Source organism: Bubalus bubalis, chromosome 2 (assembly GCF_019923935.1).
Source record: "Bubalus bubalis isolate 160015118507 breed Murrah chromosome 2, NDDB_SH_1, whole genome shotgun sequence".
NCBI classification, from domain to species: domain Eukaryota; kingdom Metazoa; phylum Chordata; class Mammalia; order Artiodactyla; family Bovidae; genus Bubalus; species Bubalus bubalis.
The window spans coordinates 143,368,685-143,389,457 of NC_059158.1; the positions used below are offsets into that span (position 1 = coordinate 143,368,685).

General features: G+C 36.8%; 1 protein-coding gene across 15 annotated transcripts in view; it reads left to right on the plus strand.

Annotated features, from left to right (window-relative positions):
- Window positions 1-20,773, plus strand: part of CARF (calcium responsive transcription factor) — a 66,510-nt gene continuing 45,737 nt past the window's right edge. For 3 of the 15 annotated variants that reach the window (XM_025278028.2, XR_006548828.1, XR_006548827.1), the window contains exons 1-7: window positions 170-579; window positions 4,676-4,839; window positions 12,292-12,421; window positions 12,861-13,088; window positions 17,374-17,494; window positions 18,532-18,661; window positions 19,552-19,636. In XM_025278028.2, coding sequence (XP_025133813.1) covers window positions 12,353-12,421; window positions 12,861-13,088; window positions 17,374-17,494; window positions 18,532-18,661; window positions 19,552-19,636 — 633 coding nt within the window. In that variant the 5' untranslated portion in view covers window positions 170-579; window positions 4,676-4,839; window positions 12,292-12,352. The other 12 variants (XM_044937388.1, XM_044937395.1, XM_044937372.1 and 9 more) reach the window with 11 other exon arrangements.

The following is a 20,773-nucleotide window of genomic DNA, read 5'->3' on the forward strand; positions in this document are numbered from 1 at the left end:
CCTCAGGCTTTAGATCCAGGTGAGAGGCGGGGATACGAAAAAAAAAAAAAAGAACCAATCAGAAAGGAAACACGCGACGGTGGCTGATCAGGATCTTTTCTAAAGCGGCTGCGCACTGTACTGGTCTCCATGGCGCGGCCTCGGAACCAAGACGAGGTTGAGTAGACTCGTTTTGAATTTTCTCCCCTCTGCTCCAGCACTTTGTGGACTTCCCTTCTCGCCCTCTAGGGCGCTCTGCGGCGGCGGGGCTGGGGAAGTCGGAGGTTTGGCAGAGCTGTCTCCGCCGGCGGGCGAGACGCTACCTCCCAACCCGCCCCCCCACCCCCTTTCTTTCTGCTGCCTCCTCCTCCTGTCACCTCCTGACCCGCCGGGTCCCTGAGCAACCGCCAGCCCCCGCCCCCGGGCGCCGCGGGCCTCAGTGGCGTCTTCCGGGCCCCGCCTCGGGCCGTGTTCCGGGCCCCACCTGAAGAGGCCTATTGCTCCCCTCCCCGCCCCCGCCCGGACGGGGGCCCCGGGCCCTGGACATGCAGGCTGGAGGAGGTGCAAGTTCGGTGTCGTGAGGAGGGCTGCCGAGCCTGAGTACGCACTGGCACGGAGGAGGAGGACTGGACCCCTGGGCGGGAGCGCCGACTCTGTGGTCCTTTGCGCGGCCCCACTTTTCAGGGTTCTTTTTTCTCTTTATGAGATTTATACCTTCCTTAGGCTTCCCTGGTCGCTCAGAGGGTAAAGCGTCTGACTGCAATGCGGGAGACCCAGGTTCAATCCCTGGGTTGGGAAGATCCCCTGGAGAAGCAAATGGGAACCCACTCCAGTACGCTTGCCTGGAAAATTCCATGGACTGAGGAGCCTCGTAAGGCTACAGTCCACGGGATCGCAAAGAGTCGGACAAGACTGAGCGACTTCACTTTCACTTTCACTTTTAGACCTTCCTTATGGAAAGCGAAAGGCGTCCTCCCACACCTCCCTGCGCTTTTTTTTTTTTTTTTTTTACTTTGTTCTTGACATTACCCAGAGGCCTATATCTTATTTTTAAACGGTGCGGAGAACTATTCTAATGGAATGTAGTTGTTTTTCTGAGGGAGGATGGATGGAGAGAGATACTATCCAGCTCTCACAGTCGCTTTTTAAGGCGTTCGCCAGAAAAGCTTCAAGAGGGAGGCTTAAAGAGAGCATTTTAGAGTAAGGCACAACAGGATTGCAAGGTTGTGGCAAAGCGGGCTGTGTGCTGATGTAGACAACTGAAGCGTTCCTCTATTACGTTGCTTAAAGATGTACTGCAAAAGACATATGATGTTTAAGTCAACCATAGACTATGAGAAGGAATTTGAGGAATTATAAGCGAAAAATAATCTGCTAATAGAGCGCAGTGATAATGAAACTAGGAGTATTTTCAGTTTACTCACCTTCCTGGAATGCGGACTGTGGAACCTGAAGGCCTGGGTTCTAATCCTGCCTCAGCTTCTTATTTATTAACCTCTCTGTGCCACATCTTGGTCAGCAGTGGGATTAAGTGCCTAATAGTAGATGTCAACTATTCCATGGTTGTTCTTTACGTATTAGTTTAACTAGGAGCTCTGCCGATGTGAACAACTTGAGAAAGACTAGCCTCATGGTTAGAGGAATAAGAAAACCTCTGCTAATGGGTCTTGGAAAGGACTGGGCTTGCAGATAGAAGCGGTGGCCATGTAACCACGTGACTCATTGTCATGGTGAGGGTTGTATGCATTATCTAGACCACGTGAAACTTGGAACTCTCAATTGAAGTCTTGCTATGTAATAACATAGTTTTGAATTTGGTGGAAGTAAAAAGAAATTTGACAGCTTCAAACATCATTTGCCTTTAGTCATAAGTGATTCTTTAGTTACAGTAGTAAAATTGTCTGAATTTAAAATCAGAACCTGAAATAAATCTTATAGGTTCTTCAGATAATTTTTGATAGTTGATAATATATTATTTGTTAAAATGCAGCTTTAAATGTGTAATCAGGTTAATTCATTTTTAGCTATCATTAATTTGAAATTTATCAAAATAAGACAATACTATTGCGATACTCAATACAGGTTCATCCTAATTCGAATGAAAAACTTTTCTATGATCAGTAAGATATAGAACCTAAATATGTGCTTAATAAGATAAAACTTCAACTTGCAAAGTAGAATGTTGAATTCACTAAAATACACTTTTCATTTGAGTTGAGACCTTTAGTTAAGGGATACAGTATTATATCCCTTATATGGATATGTAAGGAGATATATATATATATATTATTTTTAGTTATTATGACAATTCTAGTTAAGGTGTTCCAAGATACCTGAACACCTAGTATGAGGGCTTTGGTTTTATTTCATCAGTGGCTTATGTGTCATATTCGGTGTTTCCTTTACATAATACCTAGAGTAATTAGTATTTTTACTTTTGAATGTTTTTCTTAACTGTATTAGAACATTAACTTCAAACTTTTGGTTCTAATGATTTCCTACATGATTTGTTTACTAAGGTGCTTATGAAGACTCTTTGTTGTCTGGATAACTAAAGTTGGAAAATGTTTCTCTTTATTAAACTTTTTTTTTTTCTGTATGTAATGGCATGGTGTGGTATGATATTTATACAAAGATGGCGTGGGTGTTGGAGTTCTGTTGATTTTGGTCATTTTTTTCCTTCTTAGTTTTGAATCTGAGCTGTAATGTTCTGTGATCTTAAGCAAGTTACTTGACACCTTTGGTTTTCCTATCTATAAATAGAGATAATAAGGTCTATCTCAGAATCATTGTGGAGATTAAATGAAATAATTTGTAAATCCCTCAAAGAGCAAAGAGATAAAAAGAGGTATGTACAGGGTAAGAAATAAGTAGAAACCAAGGTTACAGGGAAGTTTCTAGAGAGGGCTGCTGCTGCTATTAAGCCGCTTCAACCGTGTCCAACTCTTTGCGACTCCATAGATGGTAGCCCACCAGGCTCCCCCATCCCGGGGACTCTCCAGGCAAGAACACTGGAGTGGGTTGCCATTTCCTTCTCCAATGTGTGAAGATGAAGTTGCTCAGTCGTGCCCAACTCTTTGTGACCACAAGGACTGCAGCCCATCAGGCTCCTCTGTCCCTGAGATTTTCTAGGCAAGAGTACTGGAGTGAGTTGCCATTTCCTTCTCCAGTAGAGAGGGCAAACCTTAAATAAAAGAAATACTATGAATAGTGACCTTAAGTTTTTTTCACTGAAAAATGAAAAGTTGAAATGGATTGCTTATTGTTTATATATATTTGAGTACATTTACCATTTTGATGTTGCTCTAACACTGTAACTTTCAAAGTCCATCTGTTAAAAAATACTCTATAAAATATTTGTGAACTAGGAGTCTTGATGTAATTTTTGACACCACTGATTCATAGCAATTTTGTATACATCATAGAAGGAACATTGTGTTGTTTACCTACCCTAAAAGATGAGGGAAATTGTATTTTCTAAAGTACTTTTGAGCAGTATTTTTTTAATGTAGTTAATAAAGGTCAGACACTGATTTTAAATATACGATTTTAATATTTTTTAAATCTCGGGACATTAATCAAGGTACCTAGAATTAAGAGAAACTCTAAACTTAAGTCGGAGAAGGCAATGGCACCCCACTCTAGTACTCTTGCCTGGAGAATCCCAGGGACGGGGGAGCCTGGTGGGCTGCTGTCTATGGGGTTGCACAGAGTCGGACACGACTGAAGCGACTTAGCAGCAACAGCTAAACTTAAGTGGCTTCATCTTCCAATTAACCTGTTTTGGGATTTACTCTTAGATTATTGGCTTTTAACAGATAAATTTTACCACACAAAAGCCTCTAGAGAAAACAACAACAAAGCAATCAAATATTAAGACAATTTTTTAGAACTTAACAGTGAGAATTATCTTTAATGTTTTGAACAAATAAATTTGCTGTTGAACAAAGTCAAAACAGAGGTAGCCCTATTACAGTCCACTGAGATTTGAGTAACTATAGTGTGAATGGTGTCTTCCCCTCTACCATGTATTCAATACATGTGTATAAATAATAAAAAGCCCTTTTTTCTTATAAATTTAAAACATTCTAATTTAACAATTCTTCCTATTTGCTTTCGGTATAAGATAAAATCCACTTTTTAAAATGTGACATGAAACATTCTATAAAGCAGTTTGCCAGCAAAATTTAATGGCCTTAGTGTGGGTTCTGAACGGCAGTTATTTTTAACCTTAGATTATAGATTTAATGCTTTCTTTTTTTCTCTCTGTTCTCTTTATCCCATTCCATACTACTTAGGAAATAAGCTTATCAATTTAATTCCAAGATTTTATAGGAGGTGCTGTCTGAGGAGGGGGCCTTTATTCTCAAGCATCTGTGGCTCAAAATTAGTAAATATGTCCAATCAGTAAATATTTCCTTTGTGGAGAAAAATGCAATTTCATGTGAACATCTTTGTTTCTGTAGTAGTTACAGAATGTGAGAGTTTGAAACAAGGCCTTAGTCTGAATGCCCAGCACAGAGAGGTAATGGCAGCCTTCCATAAAGGTAGTTCCAGTCTTTGTTTCACTTTGAGTTAATTGTTGGGTTAACTATACCAGACTGGTAATGGCTACAGTAAAATCTGCATAACAAAAGCTAGTACATTTCTCTATGTGTAGGAAAATAAATATACATTGAATACCTTCTCTTTACAGAAAAAATGCTGCTGTGAAGACATAATTATAACTTTCACATAAATGAAGTCACAACCATCATGATTTAGTGCTCCCCAAAGGAAGAAATTCAGTGGAAAAGAGGGTATTTCTGGGGATAGTAGAATGCATGAGACCTGAATTTAAACTTGAGCTACTGCCTGAAGGTAATAATTTTATTTTTTGACTAATTGAAAGTAACAGCTCTATAAAAGTTAACTATTATCTATTATATATTAATGAAAAAGTCAAATTACGCTTTATATATAGGTACTTTGTTTTGTTTATGGTTACCAGTTGGAAGAGAACATTTTATTCCTAGCAATTTAGTCTTAATATCTTCATTCTTGGAAACTTTACTTTGAGGTGGTTAATTGAAAGTTAGGGATAATAATCTATAGTATGTGCTGACATTGAGGTTAGATGGGAAATTTGGGTATTTTAAGTCACTGAAGTTGTCAGGATTGAGGAGTATAATGCAAATTTATGGAAGAATTAGGGAAGGCAGGAGTAATAGTTTTCACTTTATTCAAATTATTTTTTGAAAAGGATGTCTGTAATTTTAAAAGTATTTTTAATCTCCATTTCAACAATAAATCAGGTCAACAGATATTGATACCCACTTTTTCTTATAATAACCACAAAAACCTTTTTTATCATGTAGTACTACTCCATACTAAACGTACTGCATAAAGGAAAATTTTGAGTTTTGAATTTCCAGAAGACAGTAGGAAATTAGTTACCTTTCTTCCATTTGCAAAATTCCAGTCTGGTCAAAGTTCTGAAGTAAGTAGTTTACATGTGGCAAGCGTCCTGTGTTATTATCCCATCCCTTCACTAGTGTCGGCTTTCCCTGTGGCTCAGCCGGTAAAGAATCCGCCTGCAATGCTGGAGACCTGGATTCAATCCCTGGGTTGGGAAGATCCCCTGGAGAAGGGAAAGGCTACCCACTCCAGTATTCTGACTTGGAGAATTCAGAGAATACAGTCCATGGGGTCACAAACAGTGGGACACAACTGAGCGACCTTCACTTTCACTTTCACTTTCACTAGTGCACTTCTCCCGGAGAAGGCGAAGGCACCGACTCCAGTACTCTTGCCTGGAAAATCCCATGGACGGAGGACCCTGGTGGGCTGCAGTCCATGGGGTCTCGGACACGACTGAGCGACTTCACTTTCACTTTCACTAGTGCACTTCTCCAGGGCATTCATCCTGCCCTCCCTCTTCACTGCAGCATCTCACTCAGGCCTGCAAAATCCCTTTTAAAGTGCTCCAAGCCTCAAAAGTGCTTGCTTTCTAACCTCCAGGTTCCAATTTTTCAGGGTAGTTGTTTTTAACATATGTTAAAGGAAAAAAGTTATTATATAAATATATACAAATTTGTCAATGACTGATAATCTCTCCAGAGTTTTTCTTTTTAAGAAAAAAATCCTTGTTAACTCCAATGAAAATTTCATTGATCAAATTTCAAATAGGGTAAGGGAAAGTAAATGAAGAAAAGTGTAAGTAAACCAGTAAGGGGTGATTTGCAGTAGAATCAGGGCACATATTAGGAAACCGAGAGTAAGTTTTCAGAATTTTTCCCCTAAGCTGTTTTCACTTTTTACCTCTCTGTCCTAAGGTCTGCTTTTGGATATGTTTACAGAATATTTTCTCAGTGACTGCAATTCCTGCATAGTTAGAATTCTAGCTTTTTCATGAGGTCAGAGATGTTTAGATTTCTTCTAGGAGGGCTTTTGTGTGTTAGGGACTGCCTATAATTAAATTTCAACCAGGAATAGTTGAGAACAGAAATGAAAGAAGAATTTCTTTAGCATGTTTAGTTTGCTAACCTATCAAAAACAAAACAAAACTTTAAAGCCATGACTAATGAAGAAAGGGATTCCTTGGTGGCTCAGCAGTAAAGAATTGGCCTTTAGTGCAGAAGACACAGGAGGTACAGTTTCTATCTCTGAGTTGGGAAGATCCCCTGGAGAAGGAAATGGCAACCCACTCCAGTATTTTTGCTTGGAAAATCTCATGGACAGAGGAGTCTGGTAGGCTACAGTCCATGGGTCACAAAGAGTCAGACATGACTTAATGACTAACAACAACAAATAAGTCTTAATGCCTTACATGTAAAACTGGACCAAGTAACTGAATCACAGGGTTGTTGAAAGGATTAAATAGAATGACATGTATAAAATACTGAGCCTAGTGCTTTACTGTAGTAAGTGCTCAGTAAATGATAACCGTATAACTTTGAACGGTGAGCCTCAGTTTACTTTTCTGTAAATTGTTGATACTAGGTCCTACATCACAGAATAAGAATAATTATTAATAATTCTAGCTAGTAATTATTAAGTGAGCTTCTGTGGTGACTCATATGGTAAAGAATCTGACTGCAACCCAGGGTTTGATCCCTGGATCGGGAAGATTCCCCTGGAGATCAGATCAGATCAGATCAGATCAGTCGCTCAGTCGTATCCGACTCTTTGCGACCCCATGAATCGCAGCACGCCAAGCCTCCCTGTCCATCACCAACTCCCGGAGTTCACTCAGACTCACGTCCATCGAGTCAGTGATGCCATCCAGCCATCTCATCCTCTGTCGTCCCCTTTTCCTCTTGCCCCCAATCCCTCCCAGCATCAGAGTCTTTTCCAATGAGTCAACTCTTCCCATGAGGTGGCCAAAGTACTGGAGTTTCAGCTTTAGCATCAGTCCTTCCAAAGAAATCCCAGGGCTGATCTTCAGAATGGACTGGTTGGATCTCCTTGCAGTCCGAGGGACTCTCAAGAGTCTTCTCCAACACCACAGTTCAAAAGCATCAATTCTTCGGCGCTCAGCCTTCTTCGCAGTCCAACTCTCACATCCATACATGACCACAGGAAAAACCATAGCCTTGACTAGACGTACCTTTGTTGGCAAAGTAATGTCTCTGCTTTTGAATATGCTATCTAGGTTGGTCATAACTTTCCTTACAAGGAGTAAGCGTCTTTTAATTTCATGGCTGCAGTCACCATCTGTAGTGATTTTGGAGCCCAGAAAAATAAAGTCTGACACTGTTTCCACTGTTTCCCCATTTATTTGCCATGAAGTGATGGGACCAGATGCCATGATCTTCGTTTTCTGAATGTTGAGCTTTAAGCCAACTTTTTCACTCTCCACTTTCACTTTCATCAAGAGGCTTTTTAGTTCCTCTTCACTTTCTGCCATAACGATGGTGTCATCTGCATATCTGAAGTTATTGATATAACTGGCAATCTTGATTCCAGCTTGTGTTTCTTCCAGTCCAGCGTTTCTCATGATGTAATCTGCATATAAGTCAAATAAACAGAGTGACAGTATACAGCCTTGACGTACTCCTTTTCCTATTTGGAACCAGTCTGTTGTTCCATGTCCAGTTCTAACTGTTGCTTCCTGACCTGCATACAGATTTCTCAAGAGGCAGGTCAGGTGGTCTGGTATTCCCATCTCTTTCAGAATTTTCCACAGTTTATTGTGATCCCCAGAGTCAAAGGCTTTGGCATAGTCAATAAAGCAAAAATAGATGTTTTTCTGGAACTCTCTTGCTTTTTCCATGATCCAGCGAATGTTGGCAATTTGATCTCTGGTTCCCCTGCCTTTTCTAAAACCAGCTTGAACATAGGAAGTTCACGGTTCGCATATTGCTGAAGCCTGGCTTGAAGAATTTTGAGCATTACTTTACTAGCGTGTGAGATGAGTGCAGTTGTGCAGTAGTTTGAGCATTCTTTGGCATTGCCTTTCTTTGGGATTGGAATGAAAACTGACCTTTTTCAGTCCTGTGGCCACTGCTGAGTTTTCCAAATTTGTTGGCATATTGAGTGCAGCACTTTCACAGCATCATCTTTCAGGATTTGGAATAGCTCAACTGGAATTCTATCACCTCCACTAGCTTTGTTCATAGTGATGCTTTCTAAGGCCCACTTGACTTCACATTCCAGGATGTCTGGCTCTAGGTGAGTGATCACACCATCGTGATTATCTGGGTCATGAATGTCTTTTTTGTACAGTTCTGTGTATTCTTTCCATCTCTTCTTAATATCTTCTGCTTCTTTTAGGTCCATACCATTTCTGTCCTTTCTTGAGCCCATCTTTGCATGAAATGTTCCCTTGGTATCTCTGATTTTCTTGAAGAGATCCCTAGTCTTTCCCATTCTGTTGTTTTCCTCTATTGCTTTGCATTGATCGCTGAAGAAGGCTTTCTTATTTTTCCTTGCTATTCTTTGGAACTCTGCATTCAGATGCTTACATCTTTCCTTTTCTCCATTGCTTTTCGCTTCTCTTTTTTTCACAGCTATTTGTAAGGCCTCCCCAGACAGCCATTTTGCTTTTTTTTTGCATTTCTTTTCCATGGGGATGGTCTTGATCCCTGTCTCCTATACAATGTCACGAACCTCATTCCATAGTTCATCAGGCACTCTAAGGGAATGGCTACTCAATCCAGTATTCTTGCCTAGAGATTTCCATGGACAGAGGAGCCTGGCAGGCTACAGTCAATGGGGGTTGAAAAAAATATGATAAGCATTCAGTAAGCATTAAATTATTTTATACCTATGATAATTAAATTAATAATCTTTATTCTGTGTTAATAGTGCTGATATTTAAAAATTAGAATAAAGTCTCAAAAATATTTCTTTTTTTTTCTTTTCATCAAAGGTTTTTATTTCAGCTGCCTAAGGACTTTGGCTTTCTGCTTTCTGGTTCTGAACACAGCCTAGATTTTCTGACCACCGGGAAAGGGCAATCCAGATTCGTTTATTTCCAACTCTTTGCAACCCCATGGGCTGTAGCCCGCCAGGCTCTTCTGTCCATGGGATTTCCCAGGCAAGAATCAAAAATATTTCTTAATGTCACCATGTCTAGACAGTGAATATCTCAATGTATTTAATTGACTTAAAAATTGTATTCTTGACAGCAGTTATTTCAATTTTAAGTCCTTCAGTAGGACTTGAATTAATTGGATCTAAACTCTGTGAACGTTTTTTGTTTGAATAGTTATTTTTATACTCAGTGCACATTAGAAGTCAGTTAATAAATGACAGTTAAATTACTTTTAGAAGTCATCAGGATAATCATCTATTAGGAACATAAAATCTTAGAACTGAGTGGGATCTTTAATGAACTAGTAATTGGAGTTCAGAAAAGTTGACATATTGGTTTTTTTAATCAAATCTAGACTGACCCTTTGTTTTTTACTACATGCAAGATGTTGAATTTAAAACAGTAATATTGAAATAGAACTTGTTAGTCAGCTGAAAATGTAACACTTTTTAAAATTTTTAAAGATAGTATAGAAAAGTACATTGAGAAGCTTTATACTAAGCCCTGGTAAATTTTGATTACATCAATGAGATAACTGATATTTAACAGATTTTTGTCTTCAGGAATCAAATTATTTATAGATAGGTAGATTTTTAATCTTAGTTTGTATAATTATAGGTAGTAGGAATAATTTATTAGGTACTGACAATGTCCTGGGAATTGCACCAAGCCCTTTGCATACATTATTTTGTTTAATCTTTTTAACAGCCTTGTGAGGGAGATGCAGTATAAATGCCAGTTTGCAGTAGAGAAAAACTAAATCTCAGAGTAGTTAACTAATTTAAGTATAAAGCTGAAATTCAGACCCAGACCATTTGACTACAGAACACTGTCTTCAACGGTTTTATACAGTTTTACTGACAAAACTTTCTCAATTTTTATTTTATAAGTTAATGAAGAAGTAATACATTTTCTTGTTCACCCTAACTGCAACCTTGTCCAGAGTGCAGTAACTTAACCAAAAATTTCAAGGTAATTTTTAAATTGATGTACTATGGTTTGTTACTGGCTTTAGTTTACAGGCACTCTGATTGCTTTTTAAATATAAGACTTTTTTTTTAGAAAGGTTTGTTTTTATTTTTTTGGGTGCACCACGTGGCATATAGGATCTTAGTTCCCCAACCAGGGATTGAACCCCAGGCCTGGCAGTGAGAGCACTGAGTCCTAACGACTGGATTGCCAGGGAATTTTCTTCCTTTTTTTTTTTTAAAAACCCCCTTCATCCATATCCCCCACTGCCAACCCCCTTGCTTGTGGCAACCACTAGTTGTTCTCTGTATCTGTGAGCTTGCATTTGTTTAAGATTCCACATATGAGAGAGGTCATACAGCATTTGTCTTGCTCTAGGTATAGTTTTACCCCACTCCACTACTCTTGCCTGGCAAATCCCATGGACAGAGGAGCCTGGTAGGCTGCAATCCATGGGGTCGCTACGTGTCGGACACGACTGAGCGACTTCACTTTGACTTTTCACTTTCATGCATTGGAGAAGGAAATGGCGACCCACTCCAGTGTTCTTGCCTGGAGAATCCCAGGGACGGGGGAGTCTATGGGGTCGCACAGAGTCGGCCACGACTGAAACGACTTAGCAGCAGCAGCAGCAGCTATAGTTTTATGGCTTCTTTAGTGAAGTGTCCTTCAAATATTTTGCCTACTCTTGATTGGGTTGTTGTCTTATAATTGAGCCAAAGCAGTTCTTTACAGAGTTCCAATACAGAAAAAGTTTTTTCCAGGTGTATGTTCTGCAAATATATTCTCCTGATCTGTAATGAGCAAATTTCATCACTTTAAAAAAAACTAAATCTCAGAGGAGTTAACTAATTTAAGTATAAAGCTGAAATTCAGACCCAGACCATTTGACTGCAGAACACTGTCTTTAAAAAAGTCCAATTTGTAGACTTTTATCTTTTATATTTCATGCTTTTTGTGTCCTGTTTAAGATATCTCTGCTAAACCCAAAGTCAAAAAGATTTTCTCTACTGCTTTTGTCTAGAAGTTTTATAGTTTTATAGTATATGATACATTTCAGGTTAATCTTTGATATGAAGTAAGGGTCAAAGTTTATTGTTTTACATACAGTGATTTAGCAATATCCCCAGGGAGTAAGGGGATGTTGGATGTATATGTGGGGGCAAAATCACCACCTGTTGAAAACCACTGTACTAGACCTAATCTTTTTGGAATACATATTTCTTCCTTTTCAAAGCTTGTCATTCCAATGTTAAGTGGTATAATTGTATGTTATGGTAAGAGTTGTATGTATATAATCTCCATCTGCACCAAAATATCTTTTAAAATTCTGTAATGCTATCATATGGCACATCTCATAAAATTAAACATTTTCATTTAGAGTAAATCTTTGTAAAATGAGAATTTTAGAAGTGTCTGAAAGCATGTAACAACAGTGTCTGTCACGTAGCAACAATCTTAATAAACCAGTGTGTTAGTTGCTCAGTCGTGCCCGACTCTTTGCAACCCCATGGACTACAGCCCATCAGGCTCCTCCGTCCATGAGATTTCCCAGGCAAGAATACTGGAGTGGGCTGCCATTTCCTTCTCCAGAGTAAACCAGTACATATGTATAATTAAGGATAGGGTGAGTAAAGTACATAACATTAATCTTTGCTCTGCCTTGAATTTACTCTGGTGCCTTTGCAAATCATTTAACGAATTTATTTTCTTAATCTTATAGGGTATAAATTACTTAACCTAAGTTGTGTGGGGTAATACAGAGAGATGAGGAATTTATTTAAGACAAACATTCTATAAAAATATTATGTATTTTATTTGATCAGGCATTTAAACTCTTTCAGCTGTTAAACAACAGAATAAAATGGAATTGAATATGATATCAGCATGGAACAGTCTGTTGATTCATTAAAAGTCAACCATAATGATTCTGAAGAGTCAGAAACAGATTCTCAGGTATTTGAATTAGGGATTCAACTGGGAACTTTTTTTCATTCAAAGGGAAAACAAATAGTGTTATATTTAACATATTCAAGAATTTTAACATTTAATTTTCCATAATCCTGTCATTTATTTAATTTTATATTATAGAACTTAAGAAAGTGATATATTCATGAAGATTTATATATAAAGAAAAATCTGCATGTTGAATTACGTTTCCTCATTTCATGTTGTATTCCAGTGAACAATTTGCAGTAAAATAATAATAAAATTCAACAGTTTCACTTAACAACTTCTGTCTATATCAGTCTGAATTGATAACCCTTACAAAAAGTAAAGTGAATAATGAACTGAAAAATGAATGTTTCCATTTTTTTTTATCATAAACATTCTCTGTTTTAAAAAATTGTGACATATTTTACAAACACTCAAGTGACTTTTTTGTTTGCAAAAGCATCTAACCTATATGGACTCCAGTGAGCCTTCTTTTGGACAAGATGGTTCGCCTAGAGTTTTACCCGTTACTACTCCTGAAGAGGACGGTTCACTCACATCTCAGAATATACCAGGGCCCCTGACTCAGACACAGACGCTCTCTGCAGAGCAATTCCATCTAGTGGACCAAAATGGGCAACCTGTTCAATATGAGCTTCAGTCATTGGGGGATTCTAACGCACAAATGGTGAGTAGGTTTTAAAAATAACCAATTTTCTGCTGTTTGGCAAAATGTATTAGTCTAACTTGATGATCTTAATTTCTTGACACTATTGATTTACATTCCTTTGAAAACACTGTCTCTATGATACTCATTTTTAAGTTATGTAAGGATTTTAAAAGATTTCCTAGGAATTCTTTGCTGGTCCAGTGGCTAACACTCCATGCTTTCTTTGCTATTGCCTTAGGTTTGATCCCTGGTTGGGGAACTAATGCATGCTGTGTCGTGCAATCAGAAATAAAATGTAATAGATTATTTCCTTTCAGAACTACAAATAGTACTTCAAACCAATATAGCACAGCTACCACCTTGTCTAGGCAAACTTGTGCTTTGAGAGCAGTTGGAAATGTAATGTAATTGGTCACTAGTGCTAACGTGCCAGAGCTTACATATAACTTACATTTATTTTTTGTTTATGCCTTTAGCTGAACTCAAGGTTATTTGCTCTATCAGTATCTCATTTACTGATTTGCATGCCACATGCTGGTGTGCTTTCTTGAAGAAAAAGAAAGCGATGAAAGTACCAATGAAATGATGGAATTTAGACATACCCTTATTGATTTTGTAGGTCAATATGTAGATGTCATGTGAATAACAACGTATAAAATTGAAAATGGTGCTTTAAACTGTTAGCCAGAAGTATTTATGACCAAGTTCATAAGTTGAGTAATAGAGGTGAAAGATGGTTTTGATTGAAATAAAATTGAGAAAAACGTCTAAATTGCTCTCTGATTAATAATATACTTATATTAGCAATAATATGAATAATAATATATCTGTTTTGGTTGTTTTTTCAAATTTTCCTACAGTGAATTTTAATTCAATAATAAAAATTACTTTTAAAATCTTAACTTCAAATATCAATTATGTTTAAGTAGGCAACCATTTGGGTCAGAGGTTAAAGCGTCTGCCTGCAATGTGGGAGACCTGGGTTCAATCCCTGGGTTGGGACAATCCCCTGGAGAAGGAAATGGCAACCCACTCCAGTATTCTTGCCTGGAGAATCCCATGGACGGAGGAGCCTGGTGGGCTACAGTCCACAGGGTCGCAAAGAGTCGGACAGGACTGAGCTACTTCACTTTCACTTTCACTTTCAGGCAACCATTTATAATAACCCAAAATTAGTCTTTGTTTTTGTTTCTAGTCTAGAGCATTCTAGAGTTAATCTATGTCCTTTGGCTCCCTTTTAATCCAGTTAAATTTTGGGGTTGAGAGTTATTGACTGAGAGGGGGCTAATTGTAGACAACTTTTTTGTGTTATGTTCAAGCTCAACATTTTCTGGGCTTCAGGACTGAAATGCAAAGTAAGGAAAAAAAAGAAATGCAAAGTAAGGGTAAACTTCTGTAACCATACTGTATCACCAGCAGAGATTAATAAACAACAAATAATTTACATGTGAACAGATCCATTTTAATATTTCATGTTCAGAATGAAATGCTTCTGTAATTTCTCTTGATATTTGAAATTTATTCTAGTTTCTATCAGAATGTTTAGAAAGTCTGTATATTCTAATGGAAGGATACAAGAGTCTGAATGTATGAAGGGTGCTCATTTAACACATGATAACTTTCCTAAAAAGCATGTTAAAATTATTTATTTATCTGGGTCTGAAAAAAGTTGGAGGTTTCATTCTGTCTGTAATTGTATTAAATTTTCTATTTGCAGTAATTATAAAGGTGATTTTTACACTGTTTGGGGCAGGAGGTGATATAGAGAGTTATTTGAAGTTGTGAAATAAGGAAACACGTCAGGAGCTTGGAAATAAATGTAAGCAACAAATGGAATGTAACTAGTTAACTTTCTCCAAAGAACCAAAGATCAGAAGCTGGTGATATTCTGGGAAACTTAGTGGAGATTTTAAGATCAGTTTTAGGTTCACAGTAAAATTGAGCAGAAAATACAGATTTCCCTCCCATATGCCCCCTGCCTTCATATATGCATAGATAGCTTTCCCCATTGTCAGTACCTCGCAACAAGTAGAGCTTTTTGTAAGAAATGACTTTTTTTTTAAGCTATCAGTGAACTAGCAAAGTTTCTGTAGTGGGTGAATCTCCTATGGATGGGAGGAGGTTTTAGAGTGAATCAGGGATGATGTTTTTTATTTACTAGAAATCTTGTACACAAAGAGCCCAGTAAATATAAAACTACTCATTGGCCAAGATTTTCTGATAATTTTCATGAAGTGAAGTGAAGTTGCTCAGTCGTGTCCGACTCTTTGCAACCCCATGGACTGTAGCCTATCAGGGTCCTCTGTCCATGGGATTCTCCAGGCAAGAATACTGGAGTGGGTTGCCATTTCCTTCTCCAGGGGATCTTCCCAACCCAAGGATCAAACCCGGGTCTCCCACATTGCAGGCGGGCGCTTTATCATCTGAAGCCTATTCGTGGTGGGCCTCAAATTGAATGTATTGCCTCAGATGACTCTTCAAAACTATGTTTGTTTTCATAGCAAAGATTAAAGATAATTACTTTTTTGGTAATAGAAGCAGTAATGTTATCATCACCATTGACAAATTATATGAATTGAAAATAGTTTTTAAGGTGCCAGGTGGAATAAGCTAAGAAAACAGAAAATAGAGGAGATTCTTTTTCACTGTTGAGAAACAGTTTCAAAATTAAGAGGATATTCCATAAATTATTCTTAATTATGAAATTTCCATATGGTTGAATAAATTATAACTTTATTATATATATATTTATTTGGATTTAAAAATAACCACAACACTCTTATAAGGATGAATGAAATATTTTTCACATATATTTAATCTCATTTATATGGAAAGAATTTAAAACTATTATTATTATTGCCTTTTAATGTCCAGCAGGGTTTTTGTATTGTTTTCTTTTTGTCTTTTTTTTAGGTTAAGTAACATCATCAGGTATTGGGATGCAACAAAGTACACTTGAGATTATAGGTAGAAGACTTAAGGCAGTACAGAGTAGTGGTTAAAAGGAGTAGGACTGCTTGGGTTTGAATTTCAGCTCAGAACTGTATATATAGCTCTCTGTTACCTTGCATAGGTTTTTGTAGCCTCTGTGTGACAATTTCCTCATGTATAAAATGTATATAGTTCATGAAGATTAAGGTACTATGTGGAAAGTCCTGTCACTAGTATGAATTCAACAAATGAAAAGCAGTTGTCATCATCAGGGTTTACAGTTTTTTTTTCATGCTGAGGTGATAAGGGGTATGGCAAGATATGTTTAGCTCAGCAAACATGATAAACATTGGGGGAAGGAGACAATTCCTAATCTGAATTTCTGGGAAATGTTTATGATTGTACTTAAGGCATGGCATTCTATTTTGTTGGGGTTTAGGTTTGTTGTCCCCCTCCCCCCAAATTTAAAGTTTTTCAAATGACCCTCTTGAGTAAGAATACTGTCTCTATCAGGCCATTAGTAATGTTTCCATGTTTTACATACCAAAAGGAGACTTGAGAAAGTAGGTTGGAATGCTTAAGGAGAGTTTCCTGTCTTAGGGAAAACTGAGGACAGGGGGTTTTGGGTAAAGCAGTAAAACTTGTTAGTAGTTTTTTAGGTAATAAAGTTTATAAGGTGTCTAGAAAGTCTGGAAATAAAGGATAAACTTATTTTAAAATAATATTTTAGTTATATTTTAAATCATAGGCTCAAAATGTTTTTCGTCAGCTTACATGCTTTCTCAGTTTACATTCCTCTAAATTTGAGGCAATGAATTCATTTGCTAAACTGAGGAAAAAACAAAGGAAATAATAAATATACAATTTCTATATGTTTTCAGACTTTGGGGACACTCTGTATTATTCCTTATGGATCAAGACAGCATATAAAAAATGCGGAGATATAAAAATCCTGTTTAATTAAACGTTTTACAAGTTACTGTTTTTAAATGAAAATTAAACTATGAGACTAGTGATTATCACACAAATAGGTCAAACGTGTGGATAATACAGTAAGTAGAAAAAAGTAAATTATCTTTAATCCAGTCAGAGACTTGTTCAGGTTACTAAGTAATTAGACTTCATACCCATGCAATGATTAAGATCATAGAACATAGGGTCAGACTACCTGTTTTGAATCCTAGTTTTACCGTTTATCGACTGAGAGACTTTGGGGGGAAATAAAATGCTATGTACCTTCTGTTTTCATCTATAAAGTGAGGGAAATGATAGTATCCATTGTTGAGGTAGGCATGTCTAACAGTTTTCTAAGTAGTGATTCTGTTGAATCATTATAGACTTATGCACTTGATTTTTTTAAAATGCTTCCAAGATGATTGTTGCCAGCCCATCAGAAAATGGACAGGTGCTGCGTGTAATTCCATCTCCCCAGACAGGAATGACACAAGTGATTATACCTCAGGGACCACTTATGGATGAGAATAGTCCTCAAGGTGAGTAATTATGGGATATAAGGGATTTAAGAATGTTTTAAAGAACAAATGTATATTTCAGAAAAATCACCCCATGAAAGTCAGTGCTAAAGTGGATTTCTTTGGGTAAGATTGTGAACTGAATGATTAGAAAAAGTTTCTTAGCCCAAATAAATTTCAAGTTCATTTTTCAACTCCTGTCTAGGTTAGCTGTCTATTTCATTTTGGAATTCTATGAAGCTGGTTGACTCTTGCTTCCTCCCAAATGACCAGTGAGCATAAAATAAATTCTTCTTAACTTTAATAACAGTAATAATAACAGCAATAATAACAAGAACATAGTGCTAATAGCTACTGGAGACATTTTTATATTTTTATTTTTATCAATATTGTTGTTAGGCGTGTGACATTCATTTGTAAAATATTCTTCTCATCTCCTCTTTGCTCTTTTCTTCTTTACTTTGTTCCTTCAGATTCCAAAAGAATCATGCTCCTTATTTATTTTATTCTTTCTTTACCTATTTAATATCCCTATTATCCCTATTAGTTCGCTTCCTTTTGCTTTCTTTCCTTTTCCATCTATTTGAATCTCTTTTCTGACATCATAGCTACACTGTTGTGGTTTTTTCTTAGACAATGATTTAGGGTAGATATTCTTAATTTAGTGTTATGATTCTGTGTCTTTGATAGCAGTTGTTAAAACTTAAGAGAAAAAAACATAGTTTGCAAAAAACATAAACATGATATAGAAACAAAAAGGAGTTAGTTTTACATTTTCCTGTTATATTGTGGTTCTTTTAATATAAGTTACTTCTGCCATTTTTATATCCTAGCTGTTCAATATAAGTTCCAAAACTTAATTATAAAACTTCAATAATCAGTTTTACAGTTTAAAAGCAAGTTTATCAGAGAAATTCTCAGTAAAGTATTAGAAGTTTTATTATCTTTAGCTTCAGAGCATATCTTCCTTTTCCTGTTTCAAATATATTAGTTTCAGTTAGTTACATTCTCATCGTCTTTTAGGTTATTAATGTTGCTTTGCTCTTATTCTTGTTAAGATGTCTCCGAAGAGAAACCCAGTGACAGAAACTTACCAGCTGTAAGAGTGGATGCTCTAGCAGACAGTAACAGTAGTTACATTCTTCATCCACAGGCATCCCTCACATTGCCCAAAAAGACAGTGACCAGGTGAGTCAGTGAGAAGGAGGAGCTCATCTTTGTATATCACCATGGAAATCACTTTTTACGATATCACATTTACGGCTGGCTGCCTATAGAGGAGATCAGAAATGCAAGAAATGGAACAAGTCATCATCAAGTACATCTTTAAATCATTTTGGTAGCATCTTGGCAATAAGAAAACTACTTTAGAAGCTGTAAAAGATCAAAGTGCTACTTTACCTCAGTCATGCTTGCTTGTTATTTTTCAAGAAATTTGAAAACATCTAGCATTAATAGAGTTTTTAAAATAAAGAAGTATCTATTCTAGGTCCTATAATTTTTAATGGTTCATCACATTTTATGCATCACATTTTATCACCTCTGTGGTAAATTGTTTAAAATGTTTTTTGTTCATATCTATTTCAGCTTTTATTTTTGCCATAAAATAACACTCTTTATAATAATTTAGGGAAATATAGATGTGGGTTTTGTATTTATATTTTAATTGTTCTATGAAAATATTTTTAAGTTAACAAGTTAAGTGACATTTAATCTTAGACATAATATCGTGTTACTATTAATAAGTCACCTGAAGATGGTTTATTAGCCCATTTTTTGTGAAATGAAAAATGTATAAGAATACAAAATAAGCTCTGAGAAAGACATATAAAGCAGTTGAATTTGTTGAAACTACAGGTATTTGGAAAAACAAACTTAGACTTTACTTTAGCAATTGATAAAATAGTAATGATTGAAAAAAAGCATTGTTACAGCCATCAGAATAATCTTTCATCATTACAGTTTCTCCTTGATGACTTCAGTATTGTCTTTGACTGGCAAGAGGAAAAAGAAATTGAATGCTCTGTGTGTCTGTGTACCTGGTAATATATATTAATATATATTCTTACCTATCCCAGGATACTTGAAGAACCTCTTTTGGCTCCACTCCAGCCACTTTCTTCTAACACACCTATATGGGCCTGCCGTCTTAGGAGCTGTGAGGTGAGTTAAAAAGTAATCCTTATGTAGATTGACTTAGTTGATTATAACTATAATTCATTGTCTACTTTTGAGTATAACTAATAGAGGCTGGGTCTGTAATATTTTATGTTTGTGCTCCTCATCTATTATTTTATTCCTTAGGGATTATAAGATCTGTTAAAGCAGAGATCATATAAATCCCTTCATTTTTCATTTCTTCTCTTACAATCTTTTCCTTGTCTTCCATGAAACTTCATGTTTCTTTATGTTTAATCTTTTAATCATTCCTTCTCTTTCTTTTCCTGCACTTACTTGTTTTCATATTCTCAGTGGAAATTCTTCAAGGTTCACTGTTTGATCTTATCTTGTTTCTCTACTTCTTATCCCTTGAAGAGCTTCCCAACTTTGTTGACTTTAAATTCTCACTTTTATAAAAATGATCCCAATTGTCTATGACCAGTTCTTTAATTCTTCCCTTGCTTTTGTCCCAGATCTCCAGCTACTTACTTGAAGCTTTACTTGAACTTTACCTCAAATTCACCATATCCTAAACAGAAATTATCTAACATACCATAACTAGCTCTACTTCCTAAATTTCTTGTCTGTATAATGACAAATACCATTTTCTTAGATACAAAGTTTTCGATTAATTTATTTTTTCCCATATTTAGATAATCACCTGATATTTTTAGTTTTTCCTTTAAAGTGGTTTAAAAAGAGCCTCTTCCACAGCTTTTTATAATCTTGAACTCAGTTATAGTAACAGCCTTCCCATTAATTTCCTTGAATCTTCCATTTCTATTCCTTACTGTGTGGTTTTCTAAAACTACCAATCTTTTTTTTTTTTTTTTTTTTTTTGATGTGGGCCATTTTTAAAGTCCTCAATGAATTTGTTACAATATGGCTTCTGTTTTGTATGTTTTGGCTTTTTGGCCATGAGTCATGTGTGGAGAAGGCAATGGCACCCCACTCCAGTACTCTTGCCTGGAAAATCCCATGGATGGAGGAGCCTAGTGGGCTGCAGTCCATAGTCGCTAAGAGTTGGATACGACTGAGCCACTTCACTTTCACTTTTCACTTTCATGCATTGGAGAAGGAAATGGCAACCCACACCAGTGTTCTTGCCTGGAGAATCCCAGGGACGGGGGAGCCTGGTGG